Here is a 19,373-nt window from a genome sequence, read left to right as displayed (position 1 = left end):
AGAAAATACACAAGGTAATCTTAATCCCTAGATATAAAACAATGCCTGGCAGAACAATAAATACTATTTAAACGGTAAATAAACATGTCTGGTGATTTTTTATCTCAAATTTCGAATTTGTACTGACGAAGTTTTTCTGCGCATAATATTCAAATTTCTTTTTTTCCAAAATATTGAACCCGCTAGAGGGGGGTGCGCATTATACATGGGTGCGCACTATACTCAAGAAAATACGGTAAATAATACTACAACGTCAACGCTCGTGTTTCTTGAGCCATTTAATTGATAGACCTGGTAATATCTCGAAGGCATCAGGTGCATTCCCAAACAAGACTTCAATAATAAGTGTAGAAAGATTTTTTTATAGCACTCAAGTTCTGTTTTATATCATTGAATTCAGTAACCAAATTTAAACTAACATTTTTTACTGCTCAATAACATATGACCTGGGTTTTCTGGTAGGGGAGAGACTAACACACTTTTTCGTTTTGAGGGGATATAAGACCCAAGTACGATCCCACTGATCATTTTCTTAGTTAATTGATGTCCCTTACCCATCATCGTATATGGTGCTGTAATGACGATCTTTAGTAGCCACTCGATTTTTTCTTCGATCACAGTCCATTTCTTATCATCATTGCGAGTATGATTGTATGAAGTGTTTTTATTGAGTCTACTAACGTCGACATCACTTAAATCTCCTAGATTACCTGTATACATTATCTTGTAAGGGGTCTTATGACTTTTAACAGGTCATGGTACGGCATATATGTTGTGTTTATCCATTCTCTTGCAACTTAAGTTCGTTTCAAGGCGTCAATAGCGGTAATCTGACCGTGGTTGCTGTTAATAATGGTGAGTTGTGTGATCTACCGATCACTTCGCATACGATTTCGCCGAAATTATTGAAAACATTATTGAATTAAATTTTAAATATAATCAAAAAAATATATCTTGCAAACATTAGTCCAGATGAACAATGAATATTTTTTTATATTACCAGGAATTATAATAATAGGATTATATGCGTACTTCTGTTCGGATTTGTTGACTGGTATTTCTGGTGTTACGTGATCGCGGTGATCAGCTGATAATGTTTTCTGAGATGGGGGAAAACATTATGTCATTGGAAAACTTGAGTTTAGTGAAAATGTTAGTAAATTTTGGGAGCCATGCTTTACCGCCCGCTATAACCGAGTTAGCGCTATATTGAAGGGCGCAATAACGAGGGCACACTGTATATCTTAAGGGACCAAATTGGTGCTGAAGATTTGGAAGTCATGGATTTCATTTTAATCGCATCGGATGGTTTCTTCCCTATTAATCTCGTTACTTCATTATTCAACGTTGATACAACAGCTGATAATCGTGTCACCCATTCGATTGATCTTAATCGTTCCGATTTCATTTTGATCCCATACTGATAGCCAAACTAACGTTCAGCTAATGTCTGGTTAAGTCTTTCAATGATAGCTTGACTACGGTGGGCCTCTTTTTCACCACGCCTGATTTCGACATCGTGCTTTGTTAATAGTTTAGTTTCTGATCCCATAAACTCGCGACAGGGATCTACTTGAAATAGCTTAGGCCATTTTAGTGGTTCGCGTTTATACATGCGGCCCAGTGCATTACCTACTTCTGTTGAATCTTTAGAGGTTAATGGCTCAGCCTCTTTGTATCGACTAGCCACATACACTATGGTTAAAGCGTATCTATACGTTTTGCGTCTTACCTTATCATGGGGAAGAAACAAGAGGTCAGCCTGATGAACTTCATTCGTTGTAAAAATATAAAACTTCTTCCTCAGTATTGGGGCTGGGACGGGTAACTCGGGTACTCGGGTTGGTCCGAGGTAGGACCCGGGTACCCACAGTACTACCCGGACTCGTGGTTAATCACGTGACATATTGTTTAAAAACTCACTAGAGCTCAGTGGGTACACTACAAGTCGCTAATGTTCCCATTTCTTTATAATGATGCACACATTCCTTTAGACTTGTATATGTTTGAGTAAAGTGAGTGAGTGAGTTTGGTTTTACGCCGCTTTTAGCAATATTCCAGCAATATCACGGCGGGGGTCACCAGAAATGGGTTTCACACATTGTACCCATGTCGGTGTTTGAGTAAAGATAAAGCTTCAGTCAACTTCAGTGAACGCATGATTTGGTCGTTTCATGAGAGACCATATATCCATTATATGGTCTCTGGTTTCATACATGTATCTAAACAGGTTTTGCCAGGGCTACAGTTAAACTATTCCCAATTAGACATTGTGTTCACAACTCTCGAGACCTACAGTGGGCTATAGTAAATTTTATCCATTATTAATTAATATTGATGATTCTTTTAATATGACTCATGACGATCGTTGATGCGCATCAGCGTTTTGACATAAAAAATTCCATCTGTAGTAGTGGTATAGGTATATAAATCTGGCTCCAGTGGAAGTGGTCCAGAACCATCATTACCTATACTACTTTTCACTGTTTGTTATCTTATTACTTTTGTTGTTCTTACGTGTACATATATATGCCCTCTGCCTCATATACATTACTCACCTAATGAAGGAGTAAGCATATAATCCGAAATATTGTGTTCCTCATTATAAAGACTTTTGTATTGTTTCACATTTTAGCTTTCCAGTTTCATGAGGAATGACTGTTATTTGTGACTGTATGAAACAGTTCCCAGACAAGGCAGTGTTTAAAAGGAACAAACTCTTGTTCTGTCATTATATTTTGTGTTTAAGATATATAAATGTTTCAGAAAAAAGGCTTTGTTATTATATCTAATACATGGTTTAAAAGTGATATAATCTGCATTACTTAAAGTTGCCTTCTGAGCAGTTACCCCACAAAGTCAGGAAATGTTGATCATTTTCCTCCTCCATCCAACCAATTTGGCCCCATAAATCCACAACTCCATTTCCTTTTATTGATCTGGGCTTTTTTTAAATATTTATTTTGCCTTCTTCCAACTAGCAAATTGAGTCCAAAGAAGCCAAACACTATACAGCATTTGATTGGACAAAATGTACTCAAAATATATTGGCCAACGAGATGAAACACATAATACATGGATAAAACATGACTGAATTATTGTGATGGTAGAAAGTAAATGTATTAGCAGAATCATATAGTGAGACTTACCATATCATCCTTAATGTTGGGAGGTATGTATGTTGGGAATGAGTACTTCTTGACATCATGGCTGCTGAAGTCATAGTGCTGAGCCACATCTTCTCTGTCCTCTTCCTCATCCAGTTTCTCCTGCTGCTCACCCACTACAATTTACACATTTACATCTAAAGGTACAGTCATGCTCAAAAAGTCTCTTATAAAAAGATTCTTGTTAAGGCGACACTTTTTTTATTTCTTGGTTTACGGATTTCAAACTCATTTCAAAAGTGAGGCAGGCCAATTAAAAAAAAAAAGAAAAAAAAGCCTCTCACATTTTTTCACCTGAATTTTGTCCTAAAAAGTTAGGTAGGTATGAAAAAAAATATCCTGGCGTATTAAAAGTAAAATAACTCAATTTTTCAAGAACATTTTATTATATCCCTTGCACTCAGCTTGTGCAGGGATGACAACATAACAATATTCATGTCATGGGTGGAAATGCATGAAAGACGCTGCTATTTTGGCAGCAAATGCATGGGCAACGTTTAACTCTTTCAACACCAGCCAACCAGAAGATTACTGCTGTGACACCAAGTTCCCAGAGACTGTTGTGTGATAAATGAAACCAACATTTATCAATGAATTATCTGCTGAAATTAACATCTTTGCTACTACATGTTTGGCCATACACTATTTGAAAGGTCTAATTAATCCTATTGTTTATAAATATGAAAGTTATGTGTATTTCATTATTTAAATAATTCATGAACAACTAAATAAAGTTCGTTTTAAATAAATAATAATGTAAACTAAAACATTCATAACGTCCAAATTTAGCGCAAATCTAACGATTTTTTCGGCAAATATAAGAATTCATAAAATCCACTTACCTATTTCTTTTTAATTTTCATTTGTTTACGTTGAACATTATTTTAAAAAGAATTACAAATAATATCTGTCATCACCCATTTCCCGATGATAGTGGCTGTCCGCTCACTAACATGAGGAAATACCTCGGTTTTCAAAGCTTCGTATGAATAACACATACGTCCTGCCATGTCAGTATACATTAAAAAACTTATATTGTTTCACCGACAAAATGTGCTACAAGGTTCGTGATTAGTCAAATTTAAGCACGTGACCTAAGGCAGCTAATCAAATTACAGCAAAGATAATTTTCAGACTTTGGCGAAAGGTTTGTGTTAAATCATGTTATTCTGAACGTTTTAGCATGAAATCGCGATCTATAATAAAAATATGGAACTTTATGGATGTATAGTGCTAGGTTACGAGCTGTGACAAAGATTTCTTATGCATATATTTTGGCATTAAGACATCGTGTCCGAGCCGAGAAATCCAGGCGACGAAAGCCGAGATGTCATTTGACTTACGATATGCGATCGCACAAAAAGTTGGAAATAATAACTAAGATGTCAGTTTGGCAACTTTTATAGATACATTTTTGATGATTTTATTACTTTGTAAATAAAGACGTTTCAGCCCGTGAGGACCCGTTGTCGAAGTGTGTCCGAGAATTTTATTTTCAATAACATTGCGGGAAATAGTGTCAAGTGAATATATTTTTAATCTATAGATCAAAAAAGGATAAAATCAAATGGAATAGGTATTTCAGACATTGTGAAATGTGATAGATTTAATAAATGAATGATACGACAAGTAGGTTAATATAATTATAAACTATTTTGACGTGGCTTGGACGGTTTACCGTGCGGTGTGACTTGTGGCTTTGAACGGCCAACAGTGTTGAAATAGTTAAACTGGACACCACTGCGCTTTGCGTTGACAAGCTTTGATGGTATAAAGAAGGATCCCAGCAAGAAATATCAGAGTGACTTCCCTTTGCTTTAAGATCGACGAGGAAAAGAAATCTTTTTTTGTTTGAACTTTTTGTCGAAAAGATCGGCGGTATTAAAAAAAAGGGTAATTTTCATTTTTATTTTTTTTTAACATTTGGACTTTGAAAGAGCGGCGCATCCGTAAACCAACAAATAAAAAAAATGTCGCCTAACAGTTTGTTAAACTGTTTTGGCCTAAAATTTTAGAAAATATAAATATTTTTAACATTTGTATTCTTTTCCTGCATAACCTCTTCATGCACCTCACAACAGAGAAAGACAGTGCTTCACGATGGTCCTAGGTGAAGAATAAAGGTTGTTTCCATCTTCAGTCTACTTTTTGTAGGACCCATCGTTTGTGACATTCCTGCTCATCACCTGAGCTAACAAAAGATTTTTCTGAAGCTATTGTGGGGAGACAGGTGGTCCCTCAGACGCAGAAATGCAGGAAAAGTATACAAAAGTAAAAACAATTTAGATTTTACTAAACCTTTTACTTATCCTTCATTACTCCTTAATGCATCTGTATCAGGTGGTATGGTGGTGGGTATGCCTTCAGATGTTAAACCTCAATATATATATATACCCTTCAAATGACAAGTTGTCAAGGAAACCAAATGGCAAAAACAAAGAGCCGGATGGTTGGGCTGGTTCAATCTTATTTACAGAAAGAACATGAGAATTGAGTATAAGTCCATGTAAACAAACAATAAAAAAGAATATTAGCGTAAGCTAAAATCTTTACAAACTGTGTTACCAAGCCAAAGCTAAAAAGCGTGAAAATCCCCCGAATGCGAATAGTGTAAGACTGGCTCCGGACAGGAAGAATTCATTATTTGTGTGTCAAGGGAACCTTATGGCATATTAATCGCTGAATGGTTATATTTTTCAATTTGAGGATAAGTCTAGGCAAAACAACAGTAAAAAAGAAATTTGCAAAAGCTTAATTCTAAACAAACTGCGTTACAAAGCTAAAGAGCCTGAAAGTGACACACGTGTCAAGGGAACCATATGGCGTAACAAGCGCCTAACAGGTATTGGAGAATCAGCGGCATTGGCGTTGGCATCGGTGTCAACATATACTACCATTCCTGTCGTCAGGAAACAAGAGTCGATGCTAAAAGTAAAACCCGAATAGGTGTCAGAAATAGAATGAGATGGGTAGCCAAAAACTAGAACTGACTGTAGAGCGAATGCGGAATGCAGCAGAGCCCTCTTGTCTGGGGTGATAAACACCAGAGAGGTCGACGGGCCCCGCTCAGGGAATCTGAGAATCAGTGGCGTCGGTGATTGGTGACCTGTTGGGCTACAACCAGGGACCAAAACTGTGAACGCTGGCGACATCTTCCAAGGCTACATCACGGAGGTAGTGGCTGGCGATGGCGGTATCAGATCGCCAAGAACAGCCTTCCATGAGCGACTGGATGGAACAGTTAGACCGAAGAGCCATGGTAAATGTGATCGCCCTGATCTCGTGTGGGTTGATAGCCTTGGGGGATGGGGGAGGGGGGAGGGGGGAGGGGGGAGGGGATAATGAATTATCTATCAGGCTGTCCTGGGAGTTGATTCTTGAAGATGAAGTCCCAGCACTGCCCATGATGAACGGTGCCCTGAGCACCGCGTTCGAACCGGACACGGGTGACATCTAGGGCGTGAAGCTCACTGACCCGAGCGTCAGTAGCCAAAACCAGTAGAAACACAATCTTCTTGCTTAGGTTGTAGAAAGAAGACGAGTGGAGTGGTCCGTAGTGACCCACGCGAAAAGCGTTTAAGATCACATTTAGATGCCACGCAGGTTGTCTGAACTTTGCTTTCTGGTCTTCAAGACGGAACGAGCGCAGCAAGGCCTGTAGTTCAGGAATATTCGTCATTCTCCGATCGTCTCGGATGGCAAGAACGGAGTTGATGGCGACCAGGTATGTGGAGATGGTAGGGCCTTTCAACTGACGGGTGCTGTGCAAGTACAGAAGGAACTCAGCCAGGAACTGCGGTGATGCTGTGAGCCTGTGCCAGAACATGCTCTCAACCTGGTGAGTACAAGACGAGAGAGTACAGGTCCAGCCTTACCACCAAGTCGAGGAAGCGGAAGGTCTGGTTTAGGAGGGATGGAGAGTGGAGAGTACCCTGGTTCCTTGAACACCACACCATGGTGATGTTATCCATAGACATGATCAACAGGGCATGACCGAGAATTCTCTGCCAGCAAGTGACGTCTAGGATAAGCGCTTTTATCTTGAGGCTTTTGCTGTCCCAATGGTTTCTGTATCTGGTAGCTAAGGCTGAAGATATAAAGGTGTCGTAGTCTGAAAGATCAAACCGTACAAAGGAAGGCGATCTTTTCCATCCCTTGAACGCTGTATAAGCGCTATCGTTCTTATAGCAAGGGGGCGATGAAACGTGGTGCCTTGTGACTGCCATGTTGGCAGCGGAGGTCTATTATTTCCATCACCTGTCATTGGATGGACTGCGACAGGCGTCTGGTTGAGTGGTTGCACCATGCATACATGTAAGCATGCAAACTAATCTGTAGAAATACATTGCACTGTTCGCCATAGGTCAATTGACCAAATCCGGTCGGAGTTGTTTACATTCGGAGTACTTGAAACATGACATGTAAATCACTCTGCGCAGTAGCCGAGAAAGCCGCATTGGAACCGGAAATGAGGGGCAATCTTCACACACAGACAATCCTTAATGAACTGTGTGGTAGACATACAAGTGTTGTACCCGAGTTTTGTGAAAAAAAAGTCCCGGGAGCACTGTGGAAAACCCGGGGAGCGCCGAGAAAGAGCCTCTTTGATGAACGCTGGCGCTGAGGCAGGGTAGAGGAGCATGGGTGCTGGTGATGTCTACGAAGAAGACAGTGGATGTCTATGAAGAAGACAGTGGATGTCATCGTCGGATGGTAGGGCCGGTGTAGAGCGATAAGATACACGGTGATATGTGAGACCAGTCAACGATGATCCCGAGAAGTAGGTACCCAGTAGCCTATGACAAAGGGGTCAAACAGGCTTAATGAGCCTGAACAGTGAAGAGCTGCCAGTTCTGATTCAGACGTCGTCCACCAGAAGCTCTGTTTTGATGGAGGTCATCTCTCCTAAAGCATGGCATTTTAAACGATGGGGTTAAGGAGAACGTAGCAAAACAAAACCTTGTCCAGACAACCAGTGGGCAAGTTGAATCAGACCAAATGTCTACTGGTTGAAAAGATGCCTCCCAGGAAATTGAACAATAGTCACGATCCTGACGATGTACGAGTGAGCAGCGACAGGAGCAACAACAATTGAAAGACATGGTTTCACCTTGCCCCTCCGTGGGACGATCTATGAGATGTCAGTAAGCGCCGGGAGCTTCAGGAGCGTGGGAAGTGCCGGGAGCGCCAGTAAGCTTGGCTGAGATACGCAGGCACCGGTTGTGTTGCTTTTCGCGAACGCCGACGGCGCCACTGCTGTCAACGTAGATGGCAGAGGAGACAGAAGACCGGTCCCGTTACGGGTGTCACCGGAAGGGACGATGTTGTCGATAAAAGTGACGGCAATGGTAGTGTCAAAAGACCGCAGTCTCCAAGTTGTAAGCCATATCAGGGCGGTGATGAGCACGTTGAGTGAGGTGTGTCCTGGGTACTCGTTTCGAGTTGAAGGAGCACAGCGAAGAAGGACTGCACCATTCGCACTGCGTTGTGAAAGTACAGGGCGTCATACAATCACAGCAGAAGGGGCGGCCCCGACTAGATTTGTTCCCGCTGCATCTGCAAGTGCAGTGAGGCAGAAAATCTGGAATTCAAGCAAAAACATAACCATGTGGCAAAACCACAAAGTACGGGAAGCATAATGTAAGTAAAAATCTTTGTATTTTATTTAAATTTTTGAGAGCAAAAAATTACGCTAAAAGGTAGGGAAAAGGCAAAGCTTTAAGCAAAAACATAACCATTTGGCAAAACCACAAAGTACGGAAAGCATAATGTAACTCAAAAACTTGTATTGTATTTAAGTTAATGTGAGCAAACAATTACGCTAAAAGGTAGCGAAAAGACAAAGCTCTAAGCATAAAACATAACCATGTGGCAAAACCACAAAGTACAGGAAGCATAATGTAACTCAAAAATATTGTATTTTATTGAAGTTTATGAGAGTGAGTGAGTATGGTTTTACGCCGCTTTTAGCAATATTCCAGCAATATCAAGGCGGATGACACCAGAAATGGGCTTCACACATTGTACCAATGTCGAGAATCGAACCCAGGTCGAACAACAGTTGGAACAACTTTTCTTCAGCAGCTGGATCTCACACAGTTTGTCTCTCTGTCAAAAGACAGCAGTAAATGCAATACAGAGTAATGCAGGATAAGTTAAAACATTACATTTTTCCACATTTTTTACACAAATGCAAATTGTCAAAAATAATTTAAATACTCAGGATTATATTGATCGAATTACCCACATCCTAATGCGCCATCTGGATTCGCTTGTGCAATTTCGAAAAATGGCGGCCCTCGAGAGGGGGACGAGCATTGTTGTACGTTACAGAAACACGTGAGTCGTGATGAATGCGTGAAGGGCTGGGCATGCATAAAGGTCAGGAGCTCAACGAACGTTTGAAGCTGTGCAGAGGTGCAAGGCTGTGCGCAGATGTCTTCATTCTAGGTGCTCATTGAGGACGGCTTCGTGGAACCCTTTGTCGTGGATGATAATTTCAATTTTGTTGAGGTGTGAGCTTCGTGTGAAGGTCTGCGCCATTGTGGAGGACGACGTCTTCGAGGAGGACAGAAGAGGACTTCTTCATCGCCAGAAACTGGAGATTCTTGCCAGGGTTGGAAGACTTCACAGGAGACTTCTTCGACTTGACAGCCAAGACACCCTTCAGAAGATAGTTGGCACTTCTACTGCCGACAGATGATTTTTCTTGGCTGAAACATCAGGGATGGTCTGTGAAGAGTGAAGGTTAATATCGACTTCATCTTCGATGTCAAATCCCATTTCTTCGTCATCTTCTTCTTCTTAGTGGTTGTCTCTGTAGCCGAAGTGGAGTGTGAAGACTCTGTCCTCTTCCTCTCGATGGCATAGATGTATTCAGCGAATTCTTCTTCAGCCAAGTGGAAGCAAAAGTTGCATTTATTGTCTGTGGTAGAGTTGCATTCCATACAAGGTGAACAAAGGGTGTGTGGATCATGACTGGAGATACGCAGACGACACTTGGTACACGTTTTCATATTGAAAACAAGGAAGATATAGAGTGCCAACAGAGGGATGCGTTAGGGTGAGAAGTCTTCTGTTCACTGCGAACAATGCACAAGAGTTTCCACTACGTTTTGGTAAGAAGAAAGAGTTAAGCAAATTAGTAGAAGTCAGGATAAGATAAAATAATACTTTTTTAGCAATATCATACCTATCCTTACCTTTGGAAAGGAAAGCGTTAGAAAGAAAGAAGGTTAGAACAGGGACAGAACAATGGTTGGATTTGGATAAAAATAAAACAAAGTCAAATCTGTGGTGTTAACGTAAAAATAAGGTGATCTGATTTGAAAAGTGTTATTTACAAAGTTAGTTTGCGAACAGAACAGCGCCATGATCAGGCAAAGCCAATGCCATGACTAACTTGTAATAATATAACATTAAACAAAACTGTTTACTGCATTTACAATTGAAAGAAAAACAAATACTGCATTGCATTAGTAGTAGTAGTAGAAGACCACTACTACTACTACTACTGGATTGCATTTATGCGCATTTCAAGACAATTAAGCAATAATTTGTTGAATAACCTTGACCTTGGCAAGGATCGGTTTGCAGTTATGAGACAGTTTCGAACAATTGATTCCCTATAAGAAAAATATCTTGAATCAACTTTTTAAAAGAATGAGTTTGCTGTCAAACAACTGCAGAACAAGTCTGAACAAATGTCCACCAACAGTCTCTTTCATAAATAAGGGTTAAATCATATATCTGAACAACTGTCAAACAATTTTGTACGAGAATATTTTCAAAAAGGGTATGTTTTCAAACTTTAGGATAGTCCTGCCTTACAAAGAATCAACAATTGTTTTCAGGACTCAAAATTAGTAGAAATTTTGCAAGGGTTTTGAAACACTGAATTAAGAAAGGAAGAATGTCACTAACATTTTGAAAGGTAAAAACATTATGTACAAACAGAAATACATAATTTCAGAGAATTACATTTTAAACATGTTCATGATTTACCTAAACCCTTGATGGCAAACTTCTTTTTGCTCCAGTCTATCATTGCTTTTCTCAGGGAGGCAAGTTTATGGCTTGCCCTGGCTCGAATTATCACCTACAAAAAAGAGATGTGATATTTTTTCAGAAACAATTTCAATGCTACACCAGATGTAATATCATGAAAAGCATCAGTGAAATAAAGGAAGTTCTTGGAACAATCAAGAATACTGTAAACTAGCCTCCATCACCACCATTTCTAGAGGGCTCCAGAAATCATGATATACATGTGAACAATTTGGGGAAATACATGCCAACTACAACACCATAACACCATTCCCTTCTTTTGGCTGAGAGAGTTGAGGAACCTAAAGGTTGCAGTTCCTGTCTGAGAGCAGCATTTCTGGTATGGGAAATAGAGATTACTACACGAGTGTCTGTCAGATACCATTGATCTTACAAGTTTTTTCAAAACGTATCTAACGAGTGAAAGCGAGTTAGATACGCTTTGTAACAACAAGTTGTAAGATCAATGGTATCTGACAGGCACGAGTGCAGTAATCTGTTTCTTACACACCCTAAATTCGCACCTTTTTAGCATTGAACCGATGAATTTTGTCTATTCTTCTGATTGCAGTAGCGCATTAACACATAACACCACTGTCATAAGTGACGTCATCCTATATGCTGCTTACTACTCATAAATAATGTGACCCTACACAAAAAGGTTTCTGTCATATCTGTGGATTATCAAGGCGATGATGAAAATGCAAACTAGACAAAAACCAAGAACACGCTGGGTGCCAAGTTGAAAGTTTACAAGTTTATCAAATATGTACAACAATGTTTACTTCCGTATGACATCACTACCGGTGACCGACTTTTACAAAATGGCGTGTTCACTGGTAACAGTACGCGGGATTTCCAGAGGAGGTTTTTGTTGATTGAGGGATCATATACACATAAATGTGTCACGTAAGTAATCAGAAACATTCTGACAATCTGCGTACTGTTATTTGTTTAACATGTTTTCCAATGTAACAAAGAGAATTAGTCAGAAATGCAGATAACTACCGTCATCGTTGTGCATGATTTAGCGTCAGTCATGGCGTCACACAGGACAAAACTTTTAAGGCTTCTGTTGAATTTGTTTAATTTTTCCAATCTTATCCCCACACTAAGGTTGACGTGTGACCAAGTTTCACTGACTTCCATATTATAAACATTAAATGAAGTAATTTGAGGAGGACAAGCATAGTAGCATAATTTTAGGCTAAAAAGCGTAATAATTACGCCAAAAGTGTAATAGTTGGCATCTCTGTATAGATGTTTTGACTGAAGTGAACACGGAGTGAGTGAGCTTACCTTGCGTCCTGCCTGTCGAAACACACTGAGGGAGGCATGTCGGATTGCCCACATATCATTGGTGTAGGGGTCAAACTTGGTCTCTGCCGATGCAAGCTGGAAAACAAATTGTCACATTATATTTTTTACATAAATTTCCACCAATACTAGTCTATGAATAGCTTCATAATTCAAACGTTTTAGTTCTCAGGTAATATCTGCATCAGTACTTAGATAGGTGCATCATTACTTAAATAGGCGCATCAGTACTTAGATAGGTGCATCAGTACTTACGGTAGATAGGTACATCAGTACTTAGAAAGGTGAAACAGTTTCGTTTTGTTTTCGTTTCATGTTTTTTAACACTGCACTCAGCAATATTACAGCTATATAACGACATCATGGGCATCAATCCAGGCAGTGGGATACGATGACGTGCATCAACCAAGTCAGCGAGCCTGACCCATCCGATCCTATTTATTGCCTCTTACAACAAGCATAGTCGCCTTTTACTGAAAACATGGGTTGCTGAACATCTTTTCTACCCCGGATCTTCACAGGTCAGGTGAATTGGTACTTAGATAGGTGCATCAGTATTTAGATAGGTGTTTGTGTTAAAATACTGCACAGAATCCACTTCTGGTTTTATTGTACACCATGAACAACATGGTGGCTAGTAGCAGTTTAGGGGAGGATGTCAATCATTCCACTGATCGTGCATGCACCAGATCCGGGTGTAGGCTGTTCCAGTCCACAATAGTTCTCACAAAGAATTACTGATCACATTGGCTTGTGGTTCCCTGTGGCACTTGATATCCTCTTGAGTGATTTACTGTACATCACTCAACCAGGTTACTTGATGTGAAACTTGACAAACCATTGAGTTGGCTGCGCTGTTAGATAGTTCTGTGGTAGGAAGGCTTGCACCAATCCCTCACCCACTTTGTATAAGAAGAATAACCTCTGACATTGTCATCGATTTTGTAATTTGGAAAGATCTAACTCCTGCAGGATAGAAGTAACACCACCTTCAGTCCAGGATGTGCACTCTCCAGCAATGAATCTGTCTGTTGCCGCTGTACTCTTTCGAGTCTCTCTATGTCCTTGTGGGTATAGGGATCCCACACTATCCCTCCATATTCTATTATTGACCTCACATAAATATTTGCTGTTTGTTTACCATGAAACCAAGTGTGTAATGAGATGTCAAACAATATTTATCATTGTGTATAATTCTAAGAACACTACCTATATTACATCAAAGCCATTATTCCTGCAATTGTGCAAATCATCCACTACAAGAATCCCAAGAGTTTAAAAAAAACGTACACTTTACTGTCAGCCATCTCAACCAGTTGTTCTGTTAACCGTACCTCGGGCAAAAAGCTTTGAACACGGTGGGTATCGTCAATTCCTTCCAATCACTACATCCACTTGATGCTGATACTCGTAGATTGGGAAGGATGGAGGGAGGAATAACCCTGATGTAATGGAGGTAGCACTCTTAGAATTATATACAATGATAACTAATGTTTGATAATTCCTTTGAATACCCAAACCTCTATTACATCATAGCGAGAATACACCGGAGGGATTACAGTAATGATGATAAAAATACATTGAAATGTTAAGAAAATGCACAATACCTTGATATTTCCACTATTAATACAGTTGTATTCGCTATTTTCATGACGTCATGGACATGGATTTCACAGACTGCAGCTCCAACTATGTGAGCCCCCAACCCTGTTCGGATGTGTCCGTGTAGACGTGGTAGTCTGGATGAGGAAATATCAAGGGAACGCCTGTCATGACATCCTGTCCATCCACCAATTCAACTCGAATAACTGATCTGATGACAGCCGTTCCAGGGGATTGAGATCAAGGGATCTCGTCCAGTTCATGAAAGTTTGCAGAGGGGGGGAGTTGAAGACATCCTCTGTACGTGAGATCTTGGAGAGATGTTAGTAACCCCAGACATGACATCCATGATCAATGAGATTGAAAGGGCTGATTGATGGCTTCCACAATCATTGTCTGGAATTCCATGTACTGGTTATCCAGGGGTCTGAGAATACCCCGACTTAACTGGAACCTTGCCCCCTATGTACACGTCATCCTGTACAGGCCGAAATTCCGACTTGGTTGGATGAACAAGAAACCCAAGGTTCTACAGCAGCTGTATCAAGAAGATTGTATCTCCCTCACAAGCCTGATGATCAGAGTTGTTATCTGCAGCTGCCAACTTGGTCCTTTCCAGATGGAAACAATGATCCATGGAATTGGATACAAGTGCTGGCCGCTGGTGAAAGTTCAGCTTGTATCCCGTACAAGTAACCTTGAGTAACCACTGGTTGATGTTATGAGCTGCCATTTGTTGATGTAGACTCATAGAAGTTCCCATAAAGTTCCCACAGTTGGTGTCATGTTGAAATCAGGTGGACAATAATCAAGCCAGAATCGGCGCCCTCTCCTGTCTCTTGGGCTAGGCCCGCTTTGGTCTCAACATCAATCCTGGCTGGTCAAATTATGGTTTTCTGAGGGGAGAGGATGTCTCAATCTGGGTTAGGCACGAAAAGAATCTTGTACCCAAGCAACATGTCGGTGCTACCAAGAATGAAAAGGTGTGTGACCAGGGTGCTTGTATGCTGACACTGCTACAGTTGATGTTTGGAAATGTACTTGGCCTAACTTCATCAATTGGTGCAATTGACTGTTGGTACATGACGGGTTGGGATAACACTGACTTCTTGATGGCTGGACATCAAAACTTGTGCAGATGAGAGATCTTCCTGTATTCATAACATGTTTCTTATGGGTGAGTAAAGCCAACTTGATCATGTGTCATTGACAGTGGTGTTTCCTCTGGGAGACCCATGTATGAGTCTTGGAGGGTAGAAGACATGACAGACCCCTAGAGCAAACAAGTTACAAAAAGCGCCTATATCCATCATTAGACTATTTACCAATTCCAAGTCCTTGAATGTAGTCATAGGGACACTCATTCTAGTCAAAGGTGACCAGACGAGACAATAAAAATCATCATTGATGGAAGGTAATTGAGAAAAGGAGGACCCATGTGTCATATAAGTTGACCATTTAATCGACAGCAGCAGCAATCTATCATCCGATTTGGTGCATAGGAGATTGTAATTTGCATGACGAATTACTCTGGTCATACAAGATGGCCAAGGCCAGAGTACTGAATATTCATGCGTGCGATCTATGCACTCTATGCGAGTCCGGACTCATTCCTGTCTGAATGAAACAGTCCCAGATCCACGTGAAGTGAAGAAGAGTTCCAATTTATACCTTGACTTAAAGTTGCCTGTAAATAAAATGGATTTTTATCTTGGTGGCCATTATCCATTTTAAAGAAGTCTGCAATTCTCTAATGTCTTTCACACCATGGTGGGATATGTAGAAGAATCCAAGAATCATTTTAATCTTTCCTTGAGTTTATTTTTACCCATATGATCTCAGAGCTTGTGTTGAATTCTGCTTTATCCCAGGATAAATTGATAGGTGTTTCCATATTTATAGGTGTTTCTACATTTGAAGAAATGTGCATTGTGGGAAATGATCATTGAATTATTTAAAGGTCTGTGTGGATATTATTGTGCCTGTTAACATCGACAAACCAGGGGTAACGAAAGAGATGAAATCAGTTCTAAACGAAACAAGAATTGCATTCAGAGAAGGCAAGAGATTTATTAAAGTAAAGGCAATTAAAACAAGGAGTCATCAGGAGATGACATGTCCCCCCTGGTCTGGTGCAATTCGGAAAGGGAGTTTGGCTGCTTATACCCCACTTTTGGTTCATTGCCATTGAATACCTTGAGTTCAGTGAAGAAATAAATTCGAAAGAATAGATCAACTGACTGTTACTTTTAAGTCAAACTTGATGAGAGAATTAATATTTAATCTGTCAGTCCATATACAAGAGAAGTTATTGAACTATCAAAACAATACCATGGAATTGGGAGTCGGAACTTTCTATTTTTATATCAGGTACACAGCAATATGAACAGAGTCAAAGTTAAACTTGTTGCCATGGAAATGGAAAAACCATAAGTTCTTAAAATATTGCTAAAAAGCAAAAGGCACCAGTTAACAACCTGGGCCTAGATTTTCGAAACGATCATAGCCCTAAAATTATCGTAAAGTTATCGTAAGGAAATCGTAGGCTATCGTAGCCTATTTTCGAAACTATCGTTGACCTGAGATATCTTAAGTTTGTTGTAAATCTAAGATAGCCCCATACCTGTCTTTATTGTATCTTCATCCAAGATGGAGCATACTTTGCCATAGATATTTTGCCAAACAATTAGTCTGCTTCACGTTCAAACATTGACATTTCATTTTGTTAAACTGTGTGATACAAATTGACACTTCGAAAATCCCAAGAACATATCAATGATTCCACGTCAGAAATGTTCTTAATCGCGACAGCGATCCACAAAACTATGGAGTCGATAGCTTAAAATATATTTCTATCCAAGTCCATGCTGAAGAAATATGAAACAATGTACCTTTTCGATAATTTGGAAAGGATAAAAATGGAAGGTGTCGGCAGGCTACATTAATGACCGTGACCTTATTGATAACTAAGGGGGAGCTAATCTTAGTTCATACTCTAGTTGAGAGTGGTTTCCCTTTGTATTCGCCCGGGACATCTTGCTCAACATTACAGTTTTCATATAGCGCAGAGTTCCACTATTATATTTTCTGGATCGCATTTGTGTCAATGCTTTAGTCTTTATTTTCGCATTTTATTAAATTTAGTAAAATCTAAATATTTTTTATATTTGTATACTTATATGCATTACTCCGTATTGCATTTACTGCTGTCTTTTGACACAGAGACGAACTGTGTGAGATCCAGTTGCTGAAGAAAGTTGTGACAACCAGTCCAGGAGGCAGCGCCCTCTCACAGTCGGCATGTGACCCGGAAGTCATGACGTCACACCAAAACACATAACTGCTTAAAACATATCATCTGAAACTTCGTAATGCAGGATAAGTATACAAATGTAAAAAATTATTTAGATTTTACTAAATTTTTTAACTTATCCTGCATTACTCCGTATTGCATCTTCAGATGTGATCCATAATAAACCCTCGTCAAGGTCTGATGAATCCGCACCGCATACAAGTGATGACCAGAACATCTACGACCATTCCTGTCTTCAGCAAACAAGAGTCAATGCAAAAACAAAATGCCCGAATAGGTAACCGAAATAGAATGAGGAGGGAAGCCAAAAAATAGAACTTACCGAAGAGCGAAAGTGAAACGCAGTAGAGCCCTGTAATCAGAGGTGATAAACACCAGAGAGTTCGACGGGCCCCGCTCTGGGTATCGAAGAATTAGCGGCGTTTGCGGCAAGATCTACGGCCAATCCCAAGAGCAAATGCGTAATGCAAGACAGCCCTCTAAGTCTGGAGGCAAGGAACACCGGTGAGGTCGATGGGCACCGCTCAGAGAATCAGCGGCATTGGATTCGGCGCCGGTATCCACATCTACTACCATTCCTGTCATCAGAGTTGATGCAAAAAGTATAACCCGGATAGGTGTCAGAAATAGAATGAGGCGGTAAACCCAAAACTAAAACTGACCTAAGAGCGAATGCGGAACGCAAGAGAGTAGTTTTGTCTGGGGTGATAAACACCAGAGAGGTCGACGGGCCCCGCTCAGGATATCGGAGAAACAGTGACGTCGGTGAAAGATGACCTGTTGGGCTACAACCAGGGACCAAAACTGTGAACGCTGGCGACATCTTTCAAGGCTACATCACGGAAGTAGTGTTTTGCGAAGGCGGTGTCCGATCGCCAAGAACAGCCTTCCCTGATCTCGTGTCGGTTGATAGCCTTGGGGGGAGGGTCCAATCCGGCGGCTTCATAAGCTTTAAGGATGACCACCAGGAGCCAGAGGAAAAAGTATTCCTGCTGACCAATGACAGCGACGAAGGGGAGACCTGCAGAAAAAAGGTGTTTCTCAGACTTGGGGCAGGCTTTTAGATCGTTGTAGAACAACCTTCAGTGCCCTTACTGGACATAATGACGCTCCTCCTCATCCTCAGCACCAACAATGGACGAGGGGGGAGGGTATAATGAATGATCTATCAGGCTGTCCTGGGAGTTGATTCTTTACCCTGAAGTCCCAGTACGGTCCATGATGAACGGCACCCTGGGTACCGCATTCGAACCGGACACGGGAGAAGTCGAGGGCGTGCTGTACATGGACTCGAGCGGCAGTAGCCAAAACCAGTAGAAACACCGTCTTCTTCCTTAGGTCGTAGAAGGAAGACGAGGGGAATGGTTTGAAGGGCGTTTAAAACCACATTCAGATCCAACGCAGGCGGTCTGAACTTGGTCTTCTGGTCTTCAAGACTGAACGAGCGCAGCCAGGCCTGTAGTTCGGGAATTTTCGTCATTCTCCGATCGTCCGGGATGGCAAGAATGGAGTTGATGGTGACCAGGTATGTGGGGGTGGTAAAGGGCTTCAACCGACGGGTGCTGCGCAAGTACAGAAGGAACTCAGCCAGGAACTGCGGTGACGCTGTCATCGGATCCTGGTGTTTGTCTGAACAAAATGCCTGGACAGACCATCATTTATCAGCATACAGTCCCCATGTAGATGGACGGTGGGCTGAAGCAATAGCCTTGGTCGCTCTAGCTGAATAGCCCTTGGCTCAATGGGCTTTCTGCAGATGTGTCAGGCGTGCAGACGAAAACATGCGGGTATGAGGGTGTGGCAACCGACCGTGTGGATGGAGCAGAAGGTTGGACCACACCAGAAGTTCCAGGGGCTATGTTTCGGAGTTCGACTTCTGGCTGGCCAACAAGGCGAGACCAAATTCAATGTCAGGGGCCGAGTGGCCT

The 19,373-nt window shown here is 40.9% G+C and overlaps 1 protein-coding gene across 2 annotated transcripts in view; it reads right to left on the bottom strand.

Moving 5' to 3' along the window:
• The window catches only part of LOC139470382 (cilia- and flagella-associated protein 221-like), a 219,124-nt gene that overhangs the window by 89,331 nt on the left and 110,420 nt on the right, over positions 1-19,373 (bottom strand). For both annotated transcript variants that reach the window (XM_071252801.1, XM_071252802.1), the window contains exons 12-14: positions 12,513-12,608; positions 11,172-11,265; positions 3,150-3,283 (exon numbers count right to left, since the gene is read on the bottom strand). In XM_071252801.1, the coding sequence (XP_071108902.1) occupies positions 3,150-3,283; positions 11,172-11,265; positions 12,513-12,608 (324 nt within the window). The remainder of the gene's footprint in view (positions 1-3,149; positions 3,284-11,171; positions 11,266-12,512; positions 12,609-19,373) is intronic.

The sequence above is a fragment of the Haliotis cracherodii genome, unplaced genomic scaffold (assembly GCF_022045235.1).
Source record: "Haliotis cracherodii isolate W230 unplaced genomic scaffold, xgHalCrac1.p SCAF_20, whole genome shotgun sequence".
NCBI lineage: Eukaryota > Metazoa > Mollusca > Gastropoda > Lepetellida > Haliotidae > Haliotis > Haliotis cracherodii.
The sequence above is the reverse complement of the archived record's forward strand: the minus strand, read 5'-3'. Positions and strand labels throughout refer to the sequence as shown.